At 37.3% G+C, this 22583-nt stretch overlaps 1 protein-coding gene across 1 annotated transcript in view; it reads left to right on the forward strand.

Annotated features, from left to right (window-relative positions):
• LOC149200505 (uncharacterized) overlaps positions 1-22583 on the forward strand; it is a 43051-nt gene that overhangs the window by 18731 nt on the left and 1737 nt on the right. Inside the window, exon 5 of the mRNA XM_089400963.1 lies at positions 20823-20964. Within this exon, the coding sequence (XP_089257089.1) occupies positions 20823-20964 (142 nt within the window). The remainder of the gene's footprint in view (positions 1-20822; positions 20965-22583) is intronic.

The following is a 22583-nucleotide window of genomic DNA, read 5'->3' on the forward strand; positions in this document are numbered from 1 at the left end:
ATTGCGATCAATCGCATCGCGATATCGCAATCGGGGCTACACAGAGGAGCGAGCCTATACACATACACATCTGCGATCCAATGAACCGGACTCGACGGATTTATAAATATTATTTCATAAGATTTGAGATCCACAGAAAAGACATTTTTATTGTATTTTGTGTATTTCGTTCATTAAACGAAATACAAGGGGTGAAGCGTCAATGTGATAAGCCGGACCCGAACGGGTTCCTTAAGGCTATTATATATTGTTTCAAGTTGGGAGAAAAGCCATTTCTAATGCATTTTCGCAGTTTTAACGTATTTCTAAAATACAAAGGGGAACCTTAGAGCAAGGCCGAAGCAACTTGCAATAACGATGGAGGGTGGACCCGATAGATGAATAGACCATATTTAAGGACTTTTGAAGTCCGCAATGAATTGTGTTTTGGCATAATTTCACAGTCATGAATGAATTTTCTTGTGTTAGCAGAAAACGACCGTGTTTGGGATTTCGAAGGATTTCAAGGGCTCGAGGCACTCTTACATTGTAGAATAGGTGGCCACCTCCCCTTCAGGCATTATGCAATGATTGTGTAATGCTAGAAGAGGGATTCGAGCGGATAGAGGCTGGGGATACAGAAAGCTGAGAAGGAGAAACGAACGGGCAGCCCAGATTGGCTTTAAAGCCACAGACAGAGAGCAAACAAAGGAAGCAGTATTGAAGGCACTGTCGAGATAGAGCTAAGACAAAGACAGAGAGTGATTAGAGAGTCTGTGTACTCAAAGAAAGCTTGAGAGGTTCAAGCAAACTCTTACTATTATATCTGTTGTGTATTGAGTCTCCATGTGAGCTCATACTGTTGTAAAAACTCTGCTTGAAAAAATAATAGAGAGGCCACCACTAAAGGTTGGACCAGGAGACGTAGCCCAGGAGTATTGGGTGAACTCTTCATTAAATTTGCTATGTTATGTGTTATCTATTATGTTTTTGTTTATTGCTTCATTGTCTGTGTATTTCGCAATCTGATCGATCCATTGCATAAAATAACATAGGCAAATCCATGCACATGAGTCTGTAATACCTTATTATTTGTCTTAGATCTCATTATCAAATCACTATATGTTGCACCGGTTTTCCCGAATTGGGTTTCTCTGGGGATGATTGTCCAAAAATAATGGTGTCCCTTGCGTTATTGTCTCTATTTATTTCAATGCATGATCTGTAAATTTGTGAAGGCTGCAATAGTGTTTACTTCGATGTTTATGTAATTAAATAACTTATTAATGTAAAGAACAATTAAGAGATTGTAAACCAGTGATTGCAGTAGGGGTTTCTGATGTGTTAGATTTAGGAATTTTCACACAATATAGACACTACCTTTAAACCTCTTTGGTTAGCGACATTCCAAAGATCACATGCTATTGAAAACTCAAAGGAAGTTAATAATTCATTGACCTTTCTCATCCTTGCTTGTCTTAGTAATCACATTAAATGTAACGACCAAAATTCATATACGCAGCGGAAATATTAAAATTACTTCGTAGACAAAGACATCCATTGTAGGACAATAATTGTAAATTGTATATTGTATAAAGAATTGATGTAGGATGAGTACAAATGAGAATGAGGGTCCTGTATATATAGACAGGTAAGTACCCTTTCATGAACAGGCATGTCTCTAAGACATGTCTTTTCATTATTAACTAACTAACCATTAGTTAATTTACTTATTATTTATTATTATATTTATATTAATATGGTTATTATTTATTATCTATTTTTACATAATTTATGTTCATAACATTGCCTTTCCCTTCAAAAAGCTTTGTCCTCAATGCTTGTTGATGAAAGGGCTGGATCTCTTTTCTACCACAAATGTCTTCTTCTTGATCTCTTTTTCTGCTACAAATGCCTTCTCATCTCGAAACAATCATGTTTGTCGATACAAGCTAATATGATCCTTGGAGTGTGTTGGAATTTCTAAGTCTATCCATAAGAAATTCTTCCTGTACTATCTGATTTATTTTTTCCTACTTGTTCAGTTACTTAACAAGTTATTTACCATGTAAATACTGAAAATAAATACAAGTACAGTATCAACACATACAGTTCATAAACTGAAAGAAACAAACACACAAGTGACACCGTTTTTTTTGGACTAATGTCCTCGGAAAAACCCAATGCGGGAAAACCAGTGCAACTATTCAGAGGGTTTTATTATTATGCAGTTTCATAATACAACCTGGGTGCCAGAAATGGCTCACCCAACGGAGAATGCCTTTGATAGTAGTACCTCTCAGTCAGAGACAGATATTTCGGCTAAATCACCGGAAGAACAATCCCACAACAACAATACAACTTCTGCTGCTCTACATCACCCTATCCAGCTCTTCAGCTCCAATCTTCCTCACGAAATCTCCCAGCACTGCCTCTAGGCCCAACGTCAGCCTCTCTGGCTCTGCGTCAGCCTCTGGAGCCTCTGCGTCTCACACATTGGCCCTCCTTAGGCTCTGCGCAGCTCCTGGCTGCCTCTTCGTGGCCTTTGGCTGCCTTTGCGTGGCCTCTAGTTGGCTTTGCGTTAACCCTCTCCCGGCTTTTGCGCTGATGCTTCTGGTACTAACTCTGCCTCTCTACTATGTATTCACTACCCCTTAGCTGCAACTCTGATCACTCACTCAATTTCCTCAGCAAACCCTGCCCCAGAAAATCGAGTTCTTGATCTCTCTCGGTGTATTCTCCAATTGAGCCTCAAGCCTCTTCTTATACTTTTCTTGTTGGTCCTTCAATGGCCGAGATTAAATCTCTAATCAATGGCTAAGATTAGATCTAGCTTGATCCATCACTTTTGGAAACTTCTAACCCAGTTTTATATTAATATCCATTGATATTTTATTTTTCCTAAGTTTAGACTTAAGAACTCCATTAAAAATATTAATTATTTTGATATCTCCCAAACCGGGTACAATCTGTCCAAACCATTTCTGGGTCTTGGATATCTCATGTGCTTTAGCCTCTCTACCAACTTTCATGGCTAGAGTACATATGATGCTACCCCAAATCAACAAAGTGATATATAAAATTGTCGTACTGAGAACAGATCAGGCCATCCTAGATTAACCTTCTATGGAATCTTTTGATCACTGGAACTTTGTAACGAATTGTTATCAGTAGACTGAATTGAGCTCACTTCAATATTCTTCGGAACATAAGTTTGTTGTTTATGTTCTGTAGATTGATTAAGGTGTCTACTCTTGTGATTCAGATGTAGCTATGTTGCCAAGAAACGTGGGTGCGGGGACGGGGACGGGGACGACATTTTTGGAAACAGGGTGCGTGGGTTCGTCGGGTAATATAATAATATTAAATTTTAATAATTATATTTTATAAATTATAAATTTATAATTAATAATATCTATGAAATTTGAATTTGTATATTTTTTCAACTTTAAACAAGAAAACTTTAATGATAATCATTTAAACATGCACATCATTGAACATTCAACATTGACATTGAAATTTCAAAATTTATCACCAAAAAACTGTTCTTTTGAATCTTTTCCGTGTAACCATGACACTGTGACAACTATGTGAGAGAGCTCAAGGCTACTACTAAAACTGAAAATTCAAAATACATACTAGGATAAATGCTAGGCTTAGTTATTTTGGTGAAACTTGGGACAGATTTTGTCACACACAGGCTTTAAAATAACAATGCTTTGTTTCATTTGCAAGGATGCCTATCAATGAATCAGGCTGTGGTCGTACAGACCCTTCCTCCTACACAGCCAAGGAGTGTTAGCATTTCTGCCTCCTGCTCTAATTTCAAGACAACTTCTCTCCTTATTGAAATTGCTCATTCTGGCTGGAGCTTGAGTTTGTAACTTTGCTTTGAATGTTTAGTCTCTCCCATATAAAAACATAATTTTTTCATAGGAGATTCTTCTCAACCTGATAGTGGTCTAGAATTTTCTTGATGTCTAATCATCCATCTGCCCCATGCATGGTGCGCTCTGTGGTAAAGCAATCCCAAAAACAATGGCAACCTTACCCTTCCACAAAACATGCTTATCAGTGTTTGTTTCCCAATAAAATGCACAACAGCCATCTGATGGCTTGAGGGATAGTTTGTCTTTGAGTGCGAAGTTCTGCCTCAATATTAATTATCTAAACATAAAACATCTTCACAGTTTTTAGAGATTACTTGGTGTACAAGTCTGTAGAGACCATATATGATTTAGGCATATTTTCCTAGTTTTAATCTTAACATGATGTTATCAGAATGCTGTGAGAAATTGGTAGATTTTGATACTTAATTTAGCCATTGTCCAAAATAGCCCTTCGCTATTTAACAACATCAGTTGATTACAGCTTATGGCTGGTCTCAATCCTACTTTCTATTTGACCGAAAATGTCTGAACCTGTATGTGTGCATTTACAGTTTATAATTTGATGGTTATTTGGCTCGGGAATGAATGTTTCATTCCAAATTGATTTACAAGAATTCCTAAAAAACAAGACTTGTAAAAAACTTAAAAAACCGGGTGCGGGTACGCGTGCAACATAGATTTTGATGGTAAGGACCGTGGAAGAATGTTTCATTCCAAATTGATTTACAAGAATTGATTTAGGGTTTTTTAGGTTTTGTTATAAGTTTTACGTTTGTTACAAGTTATTTTTTAAATTTCAATAATAAAAAAATTATTTGAAAATTAAATTTTTAATATAGTTTTTTTTATGAAGAACCCGAAGAACCCAAAGAACCCAACCCGAAGAACCCAAGAACCCAAGCACCCGAAGAACCCAAGAACCCGTTAAAGGAAAAGAACCCAATTTTTTTTTTTGAAGAACCTGGTTCTTCATCGAAGAACTTGGTTCTTCTGGGTTCGTCTGGGAAGAACCCGTACCCGAATCCAGTACTTGGGTGCAAGAACACGGGACGGGTTCGAGAACCCCACCCCAGGTGCGGGTACCCATGCAACACAGAGATGTAGATAAGGAGTTTTTCATGTTTGCACTTCCTTTAATGTTTTTATGGCACTTTCCTGATTTCCTTCAGGCATTGTTGTTGTTGAATTGATTACTGAATTTGTCATTTGAACAACAACCTCTGAGTATGTCTTTACTTTAGTAGGATTTTGATTTGCCTAAATCGTGAGATTAGTGGGATCAATATTTGTTTCTTCTTCCCTAACTTGAACTAATACAACTAGCGATTTTGATGCTTCTTTTGCGACAATTTCTTCGAATATATTCATCAATGATTTCTTGTTGTCCTTACGTTTTTAAATCCATTTGGGTAGATTTTGGTTATGATTTCTGAGACGTAAGCATTCCTCATTCTCTGAGTCAACTTTATTTTGGCCTTCAAGCTTCTCGTCTTTTAAACACTTGATTTGTTATAATAATCTTTTGTTAAAGTCTTTTAAACATAAATTCTCCTCTTCTTTCTTTGATAGACTTTCGTTCGATTTTTTGTCAAAACTTTATTTTTCTTGTTCTAACTTGTGCTTCTTAGCTTTACATTTTCTCACTTGTGTAATTTTTTTTGATTATGCCCCTTCAAACACGAATTTTCTTTATTTTTGTTGGACATGACTTCTTCAAGTTCTTTTTTCGTCCTTGATATTGTTTTTGGAATCTCTTGAAACATTAGCTTTGAAATATCCTTAAGATCTTTTGATAAAGGCATTATCAGTTTTGATTTTGTTGTCATGTCTTGGAACGTCACCATCTTCCTCTTATAAGGGAACATCAAGAATTTTTTTTTCTTCTTCTATGTTTAAAATGAACATAACTAATTCTTTGAAACAAGGTTGACCGAGATTTACGTCAACCTCTTCGTCAAGCATAGTTACGACACTAAAGTGAGATATGTACTCATAATGATCAATTGTCACTTGTTCTTTCTCGCCAAAAATATCTGTTCTTTCTCCTATGTTTGACTTTGGAATTAATAGTTGATTTTTCAGATTAACATTGATGTAATTTTCCTCGCGACTTGTACTAATAGCGATATTAACTTTTTCCCCTTGGATAGTCCCTCTTAATGTAATTAACTTGTGATGTGTGATTAAAACACCCTTGTAGGAAAATCATCCTTCCTTCATCATTTCATAATTAGGCTCCATTCGGTTTTTCTTCAAAAAATGACTTCTTCTTTAAAATAAGTTCCCTTTTATTTGATAAACTTGAACACTTTTATAAATTCCCTTAACTTGTATTTTCCTCAATTATATATTTTTTTCCCACTTTAAAATAATTCATATAGCTCCACTATTTAAATAAACTGCACCTTATATTTATTATAATACTTTTAAAAAGTAATTTTCCTTTGTTGTAACTTGTTATCCTTGTGTCTCTTTATAGTTTTAGATTTAACACTTTATATACTATAATATATGGATATTTTAAGTAACCTTTTATAATAATACCCGCTTTGTACTTATATATATTTTCAATAATTTTATGACTTGAAATTTTCTTTAAAATACTCTTTTATAATGTAAAACTTCTCTTTACATATCTTTTATTTATAATCTTTTCTTTTTCTTTTTGAAAAGTTACAACCCTAGTGAAACATGGCTATTCACCTCTTTGGGGTATAATATAAAATATATGTCCACTTACGTGCCTTTGACTTCGTTAATTTTCTCTAGATACAAAGTAAAACTTATCATTAACATAAAGAATTTTCGTATTCCTCTTGTTTTTTCTTTACCTTGAAAATACCATGGGCGATTACCATGGGTTGCTAAAACCACGAGCTTGTAAACCACTTAATGAAGAATCAAGATAATACTATCTACTCTTCTTTCTCTTATGTATAGTTTTAAAGATATTTGGAAAGATTCCCTCTTAACTTGATCGTGCACCTTTTATCAATAATGTAGAACATTTTTATATATATGAATGTTTTCCTTCAAAATTTACATCGGACTATATTTTTTTTAATCTTTATATGTACTTCTTTTATTTTCTTTTTTCTTTTTTTCTTTGACTATCTTATTTTTTTCTTCCTTTTTTTTTTTGTTTAATGGCCAAAGCCCTGAATGATGAAACTGGCGAAACAGAGAAACTCCAACTTTGTGTAGCGAAACGCTTCAATTGTGATGACAACAAGGTTGACGAAGGATTAATGGCCAAAGGCCGGATCAAACTGGTTCTCTTCAGCGGTTGAGCATTCAGAGGATCAAACAACTCTGATACCAATTTAACGTCCAAAACTCGTATACGCATCAGAAATATTAAACTATTTCGTAGACAAAGACATCGATTGTAGGACAGTAATTGTAAATTGTATATTGTATAAAGAATTGATGTAGGATGAGCACAAATGAGAATGAAGGTCCTTTATATATGGCCAGGTAAGTCCTTCTCATGAACAAGCATGCCTCTAAGACATGCCTTTTCATTATTAACTATCTAACCATTAGTTAATTTACTTATTATTTATTATTATATTTATATTATTATGGTTATTATTTATTATCTATTTTTACATAATTTATGTTCATAACGTTGCCTTCCCTTTCAAAAATCTTTGTCTTCAAAGCTTGTTGATGAAAGTGCTTGATCATTTTTATGCTATGAATGTCTTCTACTTGATCTCTTTTTCTGCTACGAATGCCTTTTCGTCTCGGAACAATCATCTTTGTTGATACAATTTGATATGATCCTTGGAGTGATATATAAAATTGTCATACTAAGAACGGATCAAACCATCCTAGATTAACCTTCTGTGGAATGTTCTTAACAGAGTAGACTGAATTGAGCTCACTTCAGTATTCTTCGGAACAGAAGTTTGTTGTTTGTTTTGTAGATTGATTAAAGTGTCTACTCTTGTGATTTAGATGTAGATAAGGAGTTTTTCTTGTTTGAACTTCCTTTAACGTTTTTATGGCAGTTTCCTAATTTCCTTCAGGCATTGTTGTTGTTGAATTGATTACTGAATCCTCATTTGGAGTGTTCTTCATTTGAACAACAACCTCTGAGTATGTCTTTACTTCAGTAGGATTTGGATTTGCCTGAATTGTGAGATTAGTGGGATCGATGTTTGTTTCTTCTTCCCCAACTTGGACTACTACATCTAGTGATTTTGATGCTTCTTTTGCGACAATTTCTTCGAACCTATTCGTCAATGATTTCTTGTCGTCCTTAAGTCTTTTAATCTGTTTGAGCAGATTTTGGTTATGATTTTTGGGACGTGTTGTCACACAAAGTGTCTAGGCACCGTGACAACGCTTAAAGTAAGGGCTGTCACTCTAATCCTTTCTCACTCCATTTAGATTCTCTTAGACAAGTCAAGGGGGGTAGTCCCTAAGGTGAATGAATGGGAATAGCCTGTGAAACACAAGCTCTAAGAGACTTAAAGATGGACAACTTGATGAATTTATAACAAATCTTTGGTCAACTGAGATGGATAGATTAAACAATTAATAGAAATAAGACATAATCACAAGAAAAAATGATTTTAAACTAGCGCCTTTATATTCAATTAACCATAGACTAAATAAAAACAAGTTATCCAGAAAAATTTATAAATGTGGCAAAGCGACGAATAGTGATGATCATGAATGATTAAATGTGAATGCTCAAAACTTTAGTATGCAGGATATTTTAGATTTAAAAATAATTTTCTTCAATAGCTCCAAATCTAGAAAAAATAATCTCTCCTATAGTCAATGATTTTAAAACATTAATCGCTCTTGCCAATAGAAAAATCAATACCACGAAAATTAAAATTTTATACTTAGCATAAAAGACACCAAGGAACTTTAGATTTAGAATTTTAATTATCCGTTAGGTAAATGCTAAACGAATGTAGAAAATTTTAATGTGGTGAATGAAGAAATTAATTTTTTTATGTGACAAGAGTAAAACAAATCGAAAGGTTTAATAATTTGAAATTTTAATGGGCCATAGGCCACATTAAAATTTTTAATGTGAAAGTTTAAATACCACATTTGATTTATTTCATTACAAATTCCAAAGTCACTGGACAAATTTTTAAATTTTTAAGATTTTTTTTTAAATGTTTTTTGAACTTCTAAAATTTTTAGATTTTTAAATGTTTTTCTTTTTGATAGAATCAAAATAATCAAAAATAAAAAAACTCAAAACACAATGGTATACCAAAAAAAAAGAAAAAAGAATCAAATCAAAACGAAATCAAAAGGAAAAATAATATAAATCTAATGCAACCTAAACCAAGAGTAGATTTTTTAGCGTTTTTTAATTTTTTTTAAATTTTAAGAGTTTTAAATTTTTTAAAACAAAATCAAAAAGAAAAAAAAGAGTCATGAATTATAATTGAAAAACTAAAACAAAAAAGAAACAAAATAAAAAAGGAAATGAGAACAACCAAATAAAAAGAATTTCGAACTTTTAATAAAACTAAAACCTAACCCTAATCAAAACATAAACAAATAAATAAAAAAAAGTAAAGTTGAATGTTTGTTTCGCTGTGTGCAGGTTTGGAGAAGCTTGACGACGGCAAGTGGAAGAAGGGCTCGAACGGATGGCAAGAGGGACTTACGCAAGCCAGGAAGAGGATAAGTCTACACGGGCGAGGGAGAGGAGGCAACGGATGGTCGCAGGTATGCTTGCAGGTTGAAGTTTGGATGGCGGTAGATGGGTGAGGAACTCGATGAGACTCGTTGAAGGCAGGGAAATGGAGCTGCAAGAAGTGACAATGACAATGGGAGGAGAGACGACAACATAGAGGAGTGCAACTGCAGGATTTGGTGCGAGTAATGAAGACCGCGGGAGAAGAGGAGAACGCAGGTGAAGCCAACGAGGAGCTGCGGTTTTAATGGAGTTTCAAAAGCAGCGTGATGAGGACGAGGAGTATAGTAGATGCAACAAAGAAATTCAAAATTTTCTAGAGGCTCAATACGGCAGCAAACAGGAGAAAAATGGTAGCCAAAAACCTAAGAAAATTTCCCAGAAAATCTTATTTTAAAATGACATGCTTCTGCTTCAGATTTATCCATTAAACCCTTATGAAAATTTCCAAATTTAAAACTCTTTAAAACTTTGGACTGCAAAATTTGAATAATATCACTAGAAAAATATGTTGATAAACCCCCAGAAATTCAGATCTTACCCTCCAGGCCCTAGATCTGGACTCTACACAAATTTCTTTCTCAAATCTGTAGCTGCACGACAACAAGAAAACACCCAAACGATATATACAATGATAAAAACTAAAACCCAGAAAAACCCACGTTAGAAAAATAATTACAAAATTTACAAATTGCACAAGAATGGTAGATCTATCAGATCTGAGGAGTATGAGTCCAACTCCGCTCCTAGATCTAATAATCTAAGGCTCTCGACAGTTAGATCTATCAATTTCCCACACAAAAATTAAATTTTTAAATTTTAAGGAGGTGCTAACTCGAAACCCTTCGTGCATCACCAACAAAAAATCTTATGATAAGCCCGGGATTAATTTTACTGGGCTCCTCAGAAAACACGGATCAGGAGTTGGCTGGTCCAACTGAAAACTTCCCTTAACACCTGAGGATCTAAAATCAAGATTTCTCTGCAAAACTCGATCCAACCATTAAAAATAGAGCGAGAAAATAATAATAAAACTCAGACAAATAGAGATACCTGCTATTACGTTCAAAATTTAGATTATTATTCAAACCCCAGCAACTGAGCAAGATACCTGTACTCAAATCACTCTTTAGAAGCTATCATCAATGGCTTTAGAAAAAATTATGCATGAAAACAACACATATTACCATGAAGGCTAACACCAGCAAAACTTATCCCCAAAGTCATTCTTTATTATCCAGAAAAAGATTACACAAGAGCTTCTTGCGAAGCACACGACTCAAAGGTCGGATAGATTGACTGACAAATGACCTCCTATTTAAAGATAAATCCTCTAACGACTAGTTTGAGTGATCCTCATCAAAGCAATCTCGACTGTTTATGAAAATTAAAATTTCTTTTAATCTCATCTGTCAAAATATTTAATTCTTGAGGAAATTCGATTTTTTCAATTAAATGTTTTTTATTTAACTCAAAAATTAATTTTTTGAGTTAATTTCCCCAAAAATTTGACTTTGACTTTATCCTAGGGATCAAAGGTTTAAAATTTATCAAAATAATTAATTTACTTTAGTCCCGAGACCTTTTAAAATTTAATTTTTTAAGGACCGACGAATTTTGCCATTGGAGAATCAATTTGTAATCAGTACAATCTATTACTTCGAACTCCAATTTGTCTTATGTTTTTCCAGTTCAGGTGTTTGAAATACACTTTCTTCCCTACGAAGTGAATATCATACCCCTTATCTTGTAACTGGGATACTGAAATAAAGTTCATACCTAATCTTGGCACATGCAATACATCTGTAGCGCTGGTGCTTGCTTCGACTCCCTCCGAAAATCTATGGTACCTCTCCCTACTAGAGTACATTTTGTTTTGTTTCCCATAGTAATTTGGAAGTCCATATACTCCTTGTAGCTAGAGAAATATTCTCTAACCCCTGTCATGTGAGCTGATGCCCCACTGTCTATATGCCAAACACCTTGTGAAGCTGATCCTAATAAGCAAGAAAATTCGTCCTCCAATTCGGAAGACAAATCTGAACTCTCCTAAATGTTACTTCTGTCCATGGTTATACTGAAAAATTTATAGTGTGCTACTCCTCTTTTCCACCTTGAAGCTGGCTCTAATCTAGCAAACTACTACAAAAACCCTCTACGTCCAGCTAGAGATCTGCTCAAGGAGAAAATCTGAGCTGCTCTCTTTGCCTCTGGAATCACTTGCTCTGGAAGGATTGAATTTTTCTGCACCTCTTAGAAAAATCAGTCTTCCTCAAGCAATTCGACTTCCTGGCAAAAACACTGTGCTGCCCCTTGGGAATTTCACCCTGTTGCCCACACTGAACAACAAAATTCCTTCTTTTCGCTTCTCAGATCTCTAATTGATTAACTATGCAATGATACCATGTGAAATTTTTATCTATTGTAGCGACTGGAAATTATTCTTCTAACTGAAAATTTAATTATGCAGTTTATTTGCTACAACAAATGACAAATAAAATCACAACTGCATTTTCACCATAAAAATGCTGCGGAAAATAAAATACTGGAAATTAAGAAATTCTAGCACACACAAGAATTTTGACAGTTGTTGGAAATACTGAGAGGGGAGGTGAATCTGTATTTCTTTTCAATTGTTATTTTTACCAATTAAATCATGTATATTTAGAATAAAAAATGGACAATAGGAATAAATGCTTTTACTAATATAATCTTTACAATAAATCAGGTGCAATATATATAAAGCTCCAACCTGTTGCCAAGCACCAACTTGGTCTTTTGTGAGGCTCTAACCTCTAGGGTACCAAACCTATCTTCTCAAGGCACCAACCTTATGTTTACGAGCACCAACTCCAAGGACACCAATCCTTCCAATTTTGAGGCACCAACCCCAAGGGCTCTGACCCTATCTTGTCAAGGCACCAACCTTGGATTTAGGAGCACCAACTCCAAGGACACCAATCCTTTCAATTCTGAGGCACCAACCCCAAGAGCTCTGACCCTATCTTGTCAAGGAATATTTTGATTGTATTACACTGCTCTCAAAATCTTCTTCACTGTGTTTTTTCAATCTACAGCTTCACTGTTACATCAATGACAACCTGTCTTCATATGAAGGAGTCTTCACAATTCTTCATATTGCCCAACAGAGTCTGCAAAGTTTACCTCATGATGATTTCAACAATGCATCATGATCTTCAAGATCTGCTGATACTTATCAACAAGATATCTACGCTAGGCCTCAATGTCTTTTCAAAACAACTTTGTTTCGACCCTCTGTTCTTACTGTCACAGTAACTGCTTCGGGAGTGAGGCTTCAGGAGTAACTGCTTCAAGAATGACTTCTTCAGAGGAGTGACTGTCGCAGTTTCATATTGTGCGTTCAATTAAAAAACAACCTTGTTCATGCTCAGATAATCTTCTTAGATCCGCAGAGCATCCTTTTGAACTGTTATCTCAATCACTGTCAAACACAGGTCTGAGTCTTTCAATAAATAACCCAGCCAACAGAATGTTTGACCTTCGACTTTCTTCTTCTTCCGCTGGACCTTCGGCTTCCTTCTTCGCTTGCTTGACCTTCAGCGTCCACTTTTGTTTGCTCGACTTTTGGCTTCCTTTTTCGCTCGCTCGACCTTTCGACTTCTCGATCTTCGGCTTCCTCTGTCTCTTCAAGTTCACGAGTTGTGAACTGTTACTTCTTCTCTCTATTACATGCCTGAGATCGATTACCTGAAGTGAAGTGTTTCAACTTGTATATATGTGAGTTTTGCCAATAACCAAAAGACATGTTCATTGGGAGGAGAGGCTGACTTATGAGTTCGCATATTAAAATTATATCGAAGAGTCTTTCATCCATAGACTTGATTATTCACGAAAACCATATAAGAGAGGCTATACCCACAGGGAGGTCCCACATGCCACGTCACTACCTCAATCGCAATCACAATTTTCGGAGGTCTTTTACAAGTCATGCCCATAACATGGCCGATGACCGATTTCTCCTACTGGATGCGATATTATATTAAATTGTTTTGATAAACCCGTTGGGTCCACCACTTTATCATAATCGTAATTTCATAAGACTCCCGCAATTCAACTTTATGAAAATCCACATTAATAGAGGTCCCCACACGTCATGGCTTTAATCGCGCAATTGCAATTTTCGGAGGTTTGCACATAACATAGCGATTCCCCTACTGCCAACAGAGCGGATGCGATATGATCTTAAGCAGTTGTTAATAAACCCGTCGAGTCCACAACCTTATCGCAATCGACGGTTTGACATCCCTTAGAAACTAGCGATACTGCGGATGCGATATTGTATAAAGTCATGTTATAGTGGTGTAGCGGGTCCGCAATATGATATCACAATCAGAGGTTTTACGACATCCCTTTATAACTTGCGATATGAAAGTTGCAATAAGGCAGACGCGATATAACATAACAGTGTATTCTAATGGAGCGGTTGGGTCCGCATATCAATCGTAATCGGGGGTTTTGTGCAGTGACATATAATAGAATCCGCCGATATGATATGTTAACTCCTCCAATTTATGCGCTATGAACTTTTAAAAGGTTTCCACGGTTTATTCCTTCCTCCGATATTGCGCTTACTCTTGGCATATGCGATAGATCTGCTTCGTCTTGGCTTGTCGCTTCTATGGCTTCTCTTCACTCCTATGACTTCCGATACACTGCTCCGATAACTTTGTTTATGCTCCTCCGTTATTTTCTTCCTATCAGTTCTTCTTAGGCATATATTATATGCGATACTTCCAATATGGCTCCTCCAATGTTTTCTTCTTTACTCCTTTGATATCGTTGTTGCTCTTTGTTCTTCCGATAGCACTTACCCTTGGGCATATGCGATAACTTGCTTCCTTGATGGCTTCTGATGAACTCTTCCTCTTATTCTTTGGCTTCATGGCTTCTCCTCTTTACTCTTTCTCTTTCTGTTCTGATGGCTTCCGATATCTTTCCTCCTCAGTTCCATTGTTTCTATTATGTCTGTATTCAATCCTTGGATCCTCCATGAGCAGTATTATAATCAGTGGGCATCAATGGGAAACCACACATGTCACAAGAATTTTCATCACAAACACTGCCATATTGACATCAATGACAACCTAGATTAACAGTTATTTTTGGACAATTGTTCCCAGAAAAACCCAATGCGGGAAAACCAATGCAGCAAATGAGGGTTTATTATTATTCTTTAGCAACAATTTTGAGTACAATAATTTATATGCCCAACTAGTGATCTAATCTGAGGAAAATACTGGCAAAATCTACTAAGGAATTTTCTCTCACCCCACAACTATTTTCTGCCTCAAAAATTACCTCCATAGCCTCTGTGCTGAGCCCCTTACGTCACCCTTTGCGAAGAGCTTATGCTGGGCTTTAAGAACTTCGGCCTTCCTTCCTTTGCCTCTTCCGGAGACTAGAAACCTTCCTCCCAGAATGCTACTGCCCTCCTCTTTTACTTGCTACTCATCCTCTGGCTCTATCTTCCTTGTTGAGCTATTGCTATTGAGAAAATCGAACTGCCTGGGAAACTAAGTATCTGCACTGGTGTATTCTCCATCACCACATTGAAGAACTCTTATAATTCACCGTTGGAGCACCAACGACCAAGATTAAAACATAATCGATGGCTAGGATCATCTCTGGATCGATCCGTGTGAGTTTCCAGATGATTCTCACCTTATCTCAATTAATACTAGTTAATTAACCATATTCCTTAAGTTTAGACTTAGGAAATATTTAAAAATCGGTTAATAATCTAATTGAGACACTTCTAGGCGGAATTTCCAACAACTCTTTTTGGGTTTTGGAGATCTCATGTATTGTGGCCTCTCCACAAAATTCTGTGGCTAGAATACATCCAATGCTACAAAAACTAACAATGTGAACCGCTTCTCCTACACCATAGTGCAACCCAAAACACCACTACACAACTCCATGCTCCTTTGCATACTGTTGTGCACCACTGCATACCTCCATATACCCTTGGATATCAAGGTCTAACACTGAGTCCATAAGCATCATCCCACATCCTGTTAGGGTTGCGATCTCCACTATCACACATCCATAACCTCAGATGATTGGACCTCCCCTCTTAATCTTCTCGAGGAGATCTGACAGGAAAACCTCCCCAAGTGTTAGTGGCGGTGTCACTAAGGTGTTGCTTCTTTGTGACCTTTGCGTCCCACTTATCCGTGGAAAATACTCGTCCCCATACAATGCTCTATCTGGTGGTTGGCCTATGCTACCTCCTTCGATCAGCTCCTGTCGGAGTGTGTTGATCCTCCTACGATCCCATGTATGGCCAGCCTACCATGGCAAATCACAGAATCTTCCTACTCCCATGTCAATCAATCTCGTCAGTAGGGTTGTACGAAACTCTGATGTAAATCTGAAAGTGTGTATGTGCTCAAGCACTAGATCCATCACAAAGATTTTTTTATCACTGACCAAATCCCTGATGTGATGGGGGATCCCACCTAGATCCCAGTAATAGTCTGGCCCTGGAGCCCCTCTGGTAACCCACAACCCTTGCGAAACTATGTCCACTAATATATCCTGACACCTAACCCACTCCATGGGCTACCATCTGATAATCTCTCGCCATCCAACCCTAAGAGAGGAATCAAATGCACAAACTCCCATACAAAGAACAAGCCCTCCATCCTGTGAATGTTGCACTTTGTGCAACTCATTTCGCCTCATCTCACCATCCTAGTCAGCACATAAAATCTGTCGAGGTGACTCTGCCTCTCCCTCTCTAATGTGTAGAGGCAACCTACTAGTGCTATTATCCCCATCTATGTATGTCTGAAGAGAGTTGCTCCAACGCTCCAATGTGTACTCTAGCTGTACCATTAAGGAATCCAATTGTTTCCCAACGCGAGTTAGTGTGGTCGATTACTCGACACAAACCACTCTCATGCACTCCAACTCCTCGTTTCGCTGCAGAATGGCCTCTCATATTGTCATGGCCTTCTTTTTCAATGCTAGAAGGTTGGTCTGGAACTGATGAAACCACTGTGGGTGGCTATCATCTATAAAGTCGGTCATAGCTTTGGACCCCTCTGTGTCTTCTTGCACCTTGTGAACGACAGATATGTCTCTAGGCACCTCATCAATCTGATGTGGGCGATCATCATCTGAAAACTCGATCATAGTGCTAGGTGCCTCATCAATTGTTGGCACCTCATCCATGGGTGGCACCTCCTCAACAATTGGCCCTCTGAGTGTATGCTCTTCTCTCTCCACTAAGGTGCCAACTAGAGCTAGCAAGGGGATCTCCAACAAGGGTGACTCCCTCATCTCACTGGGTATATCTACATGCTCCTCACACTCATGCGTGTCCATTGCCTCATGCTCAACGTCCTCCTCAGGCTCCTGATATCTAAAGCCAAATCTCCACCAACAGAAGCGCCCCCTGGTCTCACCCTCTAATTGCTTGTCCTGTCCACTCCTTTAGAGGAGGTCTGGTGCCCTGATTCTGTTGACTTTCCCCACATGGTGTGAATGGTTGCACCCCCATGGCTTGCAGACTTCTAGTGTCCCTGATGTAAGGATGAGGATGGATCTGGTCTGTCATCTTCCTCAACTGGGCCAACCTCTTATCGTTCCAGTGGATTCCACCCCAGAATTCCTACACTGAGTACATACTAAATCTTCCTTGAGCCGTGGGTTTTTCTATGGTTTCACCTGTCACTGTCCATACCAGTGTTGCACTAATCGCGATAAAATCGTAAAATCACGATTTTTTAAAAATCACGATTTAATCGCCTGATAAAAATGTAATTTTTTTTTGGGCCGATTTTTATGAAAAAATCGTGATTTTTTGAAAAAATTGCGATTTTTATGGAAAAAATCGTGGCTATGGCGGACAACACGATTTATAATTAAAAAAACACGATTTTTTTTCTCATTTGGACAACAGACAGGTGCGCGATGGGGGTTTGGAGTCTTGGAGTGAGCTCTTGGTCATTTGGGAGCTGAATCTGCTAACTGGAGGAGAAAAACGAAGTGTGAGCTAAGGAGGAGACAAATTTTCTCCATAAAACCGGTATGGGCACCAACGTTTTGTGTTTTGTAACTTTGTTTTGGTTTTTTTCTATGTTTTTGGTTGGGTTTGGAATCTGGATAACCCATTGTTTATCAAAAGAATTCAATGGGTTATCAAATATTTTTGAATTGATTTGAATCTTGATGGGGTTTTTGACATTTGTCCAATGTCATTTGATTTTTCATTTTGTTTGTTAAAACTTAAAATTTCTTAAATTGTATGTAATTTTTGTTTTAGTTTTTGTACAATGTAAATTGTAAGTTTGTAACTTGTAAATTGTAATCCTTATTTTGCCATAGGTTCACCGAATCACCATTCAAGTTTTCAACTTCAAAGTTCAAAGTTCAAAACTTCAAGTTCAAAGTCAAACATGCCAAGGAAATTGGACCCTCTGTGGGAATTTGGTGAACCTGATGGAGGGAATGATAGAATAAACTTGTCTTGCAAGTTGTGTGGGCACCATATGTCTGGGGGGGTGTACAGATTGAAGTATCACCTTGCACAAATCCCTGGATTTGATGTAGGGCCTTGCACAAATACAAATCTTGAAATCATCCGAAAAGCCATGAGATCATTGGAAAATTTAGACCACACTAGAGAGGCCAAAGCAGAAATGAAGAGGCAACTAACAAAGTCAGTTGAACAAGGAAGTGGCAGTGGTTCTACTGCAACATCAACCAACCCGGTAGCTGCCTCATCATTTTTTGTTCCTCGAACCACACCTAGTTCATAGCCATCTATCACTTCAATGCTTAAAAAAATTGAGAAAGAACAAGCTGACAAGTTGTTGGCCAAATTTCTCCTTTGGAGTGATATTCCTTTCAGCATTGTAAGGAATAATCCATTTTTCCAGCCTGCTGTTGATGTTATTGCAACTGTTGGTCCAGGGTACAAAATCCCTTCTTATCATGACATTAGAGGTCGGATTCTTCAAAATGAAAAGCTTGACTGCACCAAAAGATTAGAGGATTTTAGGGAATCATGGGCACAAACAAGATGCATTGTGATGTCAAATGGTTGGACTGACCAAAAGGGGAGAACCCTTATAAACTTCTTGGTTAGTTGTCCCAAGGGGACTATGTTTATCAAATCTGTTTATGCATCTGCACAAATCAAAGGTGCAAAAAACTTTATGTGATTTGTTGGATGTGTTTATTTTGGAGGTGGGTGCAGAAAATGTTGTCCAAATCATAACGGACAATGCTGCAAATTATGTTGCTGCTAGCAGGATGCTTATGGACAGGCATCCTACTTTATTTTGGACACCTTGTGTCGCACATTGTATTGATTTGATGTTGGAGGACATAGGGAAAATTTCCTTTGTCAAAGATATTGTTGAGTCATCAAAAAGCATTACAAAATTTATATATAATCATACATCTGTGCTTAGCTTAATGAGAAAATTCACCAACAACAAAGAGTTGGTGCGCCTCGCCATTACACGGTTTGCCACTAGTTTCATATCTCTTCAATCTCTCTTGAATTCTATGTGGGATGTGAAGAGAATGTTTCTTTTAGAGGAGTGGCGTGCTTTGACAATGAGTCGCAAACCAGAGGGAGAGGCCACATGCAGACTAGTTTCATACCAGGAAGACTTCTGGGCAGGAGTGCAGGAGGTGTGCGCTGTTACTGAACCTTTGGTAAAGATTCTTCGATTAGTTGATGGTGAGAAGCTCGCAATGGGCTATTTGTATGAGGTTAAGTTGCAGGAAACATTGGAGAAGGGTCTGTTTCCGGCCGGAAACGAATAAATTCGTACCGTACCGCCTGGGAACGCGTTTCCGGCCATACTGGCTCGTTTCTTGAGGAGGAAACGTGGCCAATACAACCGGACACACCTTTCCAGGCCGTACGATGGAGTTTCCTCTTCTAACTTGACTTTTTCTTGTAATTTTTTTTAGTTCGCTTCTAATTTTTTATTGGGCGACTAAATATCTTCTAGATGCCTCTCAAGTTATAAAAAAGAGGATTTTTTTGAGTGGGGCAGCCTAATGTTCAAGCCTATGGCCCTAGTGTTGATATGTAGTTCAGGGTAATGTTGAATTCTTAAAGTAAAAGTGACATTCTCCTTTATTTTTCATTTTCATATTTTTACTTAAATTTTTAACAGTACCATGAAATGACTCAGGATGTTTGAGGGTGGTTTCGCCCTCATTGGATTTCATATGGAGAAAGTAGAATTTTAGATCTCACTCAAAATCCAGTAGATTTATTTGTTTTTCGGGATTGGGGGGATTGCAATGTTTCCATTGGATTTTGTCATGTACTAGGGTATGGAACTTGTATCTAATCAAGAGAACCAAGCCCTCTATGCAAGGGAGACTCCCAATAATCAAGAGCACGTAGGATACTAGGATATGGAATTTGTATTTAATCAAGAGCACTAAGGTCGTTCGACTATGTAGGAGGAGACTCCCAATCAAGCATCAGACAAGAAATTAGAAATTTCTCGTGGCTGATTTTGGATATTGTTATTTTCATTATGTGATCATTCATGAGTAAATGTGATGTAAATTTAGAGACTTATAGTTTGTGCATTGACAATTGACAATTTAATCATAATGTAATAAATTAGAATGTATCATATATGCTTTATGATTGCACATATTTCTTAAATGTCCTAATATATGTATTTGTGTATATATATATATTGTGTTTCCCCATTTCCAAAATTTGGGGGGGGTCACTTTTCGTACCTGTGCTCGTTTTGGAAACTCGTACCCATTTCCATGTTTCGTGCAACTTAGGTATGAGGCCATGGACAGGGTCACAGGGCAAAAGAATCCATCGGGCCTACTATGACGATAAGAGAAATGAGGGGTTTCAAAGACAACTCCTCCTATGGGGAGTGATTGATGAACGATGGAACAAAACACTCGATCGTCCCATTTATGCTGCAGAGATCTACCTGAACCCCACATTTTCTTAGGCATGTGGGTTCATATTTGATGCTGAGATCATAGATGGATTCTTAACCTGTATCCATAGGATGGTGCGATCTCCAGCAGAACGTACAGAAATCTCTAAAGAAACTGAGACATATAGGATGGCAAGTGGCACATTTGGCTTTGACATGGCTATGACTGATAGGATGATTAAAATGCCAGGTATTTTTTAGTTTGTTTCAAATTTCGTTGTCTTTTCAAATTCCATTTTTTTCTTATGTTTATAAAAAAATTTATTTGTAATTTTGTTGTAGATGCATGGTGGAGAATGTATGGTGCCAGGGTACTCCTTTTGCAAAAGCTTGCCATTCGAATCCTCGGCCAAACATGTAACTCCTCAAGATGTGAGCGCAACTGGAGTGTATTTGAAAAAATACACAACAAGAAGCACAACAGGTTAACACTTAAAAATTTAAAATATTGCAAATTTCCAAATAATTTTTTGAATTCATTAAACAATATTTTTTTTATAATTATTATTTCATGATCTTTGTACACGTTGGAGTCCCAATGACTTAATGACATGGTCTACGTCTATTACAATCTTCGATTGTGGGTGATGCAACTTGAGAGGACACCTGATATGGAGGCCATTTGACACCACTGCTGCATGGAGGGTTGAGGCCGAGAGGCCTCTCATGGAGTCTGTTGATGATTGGTTAGTGCAGGAGGTAGTGGAGGGGGAGGAGGGGGAGGCAAAGCAACAGGAGGAGGAGGTGACACCACCTACCCGGGCTACCCCTGCCATCAGTAGAGGACGTGGTCTACCTCCTATAGCTCCTACTCCTAGTTTTTCAGCTTCTAGAGCATAGCAGAGTCCACTGCCAACTCCACCAGCATCTACATCTAGAGGGAAAGGGAAAGTTATGGCATTTTCTCGCAAGAGGGGTAGAGGAAATCAATAGTATTAGACTTTAGTTATTTTGTTCATTTCATTGTATATGACATTATGAATCATGAGATACATTATTATATTTTTTGTTGATATTTTGAGGCTGAGTTGGGACTCAGGAGTCAAGGCTTACTACTCAGGACATGATTCACTGTTATGTGTGATGTAGCACTAGAAATGATATTAAACATCTTATATATTAGTTCTTTTATCATATTCATGAGTCAATGTATCTATTTTATGTTGTAGATGGTTTAGATATTAAAAAAATTGAAAAAAATGAATATTTTTGTATGTTACGATTTTTTCCCGATTATTACTGATTTTTTCCCGATTTTTACGATTTTTTCCCACGCCGAAATTATCCCGATAATGATTAGTGCAACATTGGTCCATACATGCCCAATACCTTCATGATCTTGCTAGCTTCCCCACAACTAGCTGAGATCATGCTCTGATGCCACTGTAATATTCCTAATTGGAATTTAACAACTAATACCAAGCAATGGACTAGGAATAATAACTAAACTGGAACTCATACACAATAATTAAAACACCAAAATGTCTAGCAACACAATCTGAGCCATTTCATTAATTTTATGATAAAAGAGTACATAAAATGAGCTGAAATTTTGGAACTTGGGCTTGCTATGCAAGTTGAGCAGAACCCAGAAAATTGTCCCGGACCCAAGTGGTAGGAATGGTCCTAGAGTTATTTGCGCACTACCCATAAATAATTTGTTGTTGGCAGTTGGATGGAATGCTGATCTCAGGGCTGAATACTCCACGAAATAATTAGAAAATTTAGCTCTGAACTCTTATCCCAAAACCCAACAAATCCTAGAAATGATTTGGGCCAAACCCAGATGATGAAGAAGCCCTCCAAAATGGTGCAAATGGCTCTTTGACTGGCTATACGTCCTACTAGGTTTCTGCCCTGTATATCACTCAAAGAATTCTGAAAAGATAACCCTAATCTCTACACACCAATCCCAACAAAACCCAAAAAGGGTTTGGCCTAGTTCTAGCGGACCCGAATAACCCCAAAAAGTGCAAATGGCTTTGCCAAGTAGATTCTGGGCACTGCTGAAAATGCTCTGCTCAAATCTGTTCCAAACAACTG

The sequence above is a fragment of the Pinus tabuliformis genome, chromosome 2_1 (genome assembly GCF_031772625.1).
Source record: "Pinus tabuliformis cultivar Carrire ecotype Pingquan chromosome 2_1, CPIR1, whole genome shotgun sequence".
Lineage (NCBI taxonomy): Eukaryota > Viridiplantae > Streptophyta > Pinopsida > Pinales > Pinaceae > Pinus > Pinus tabuliformis.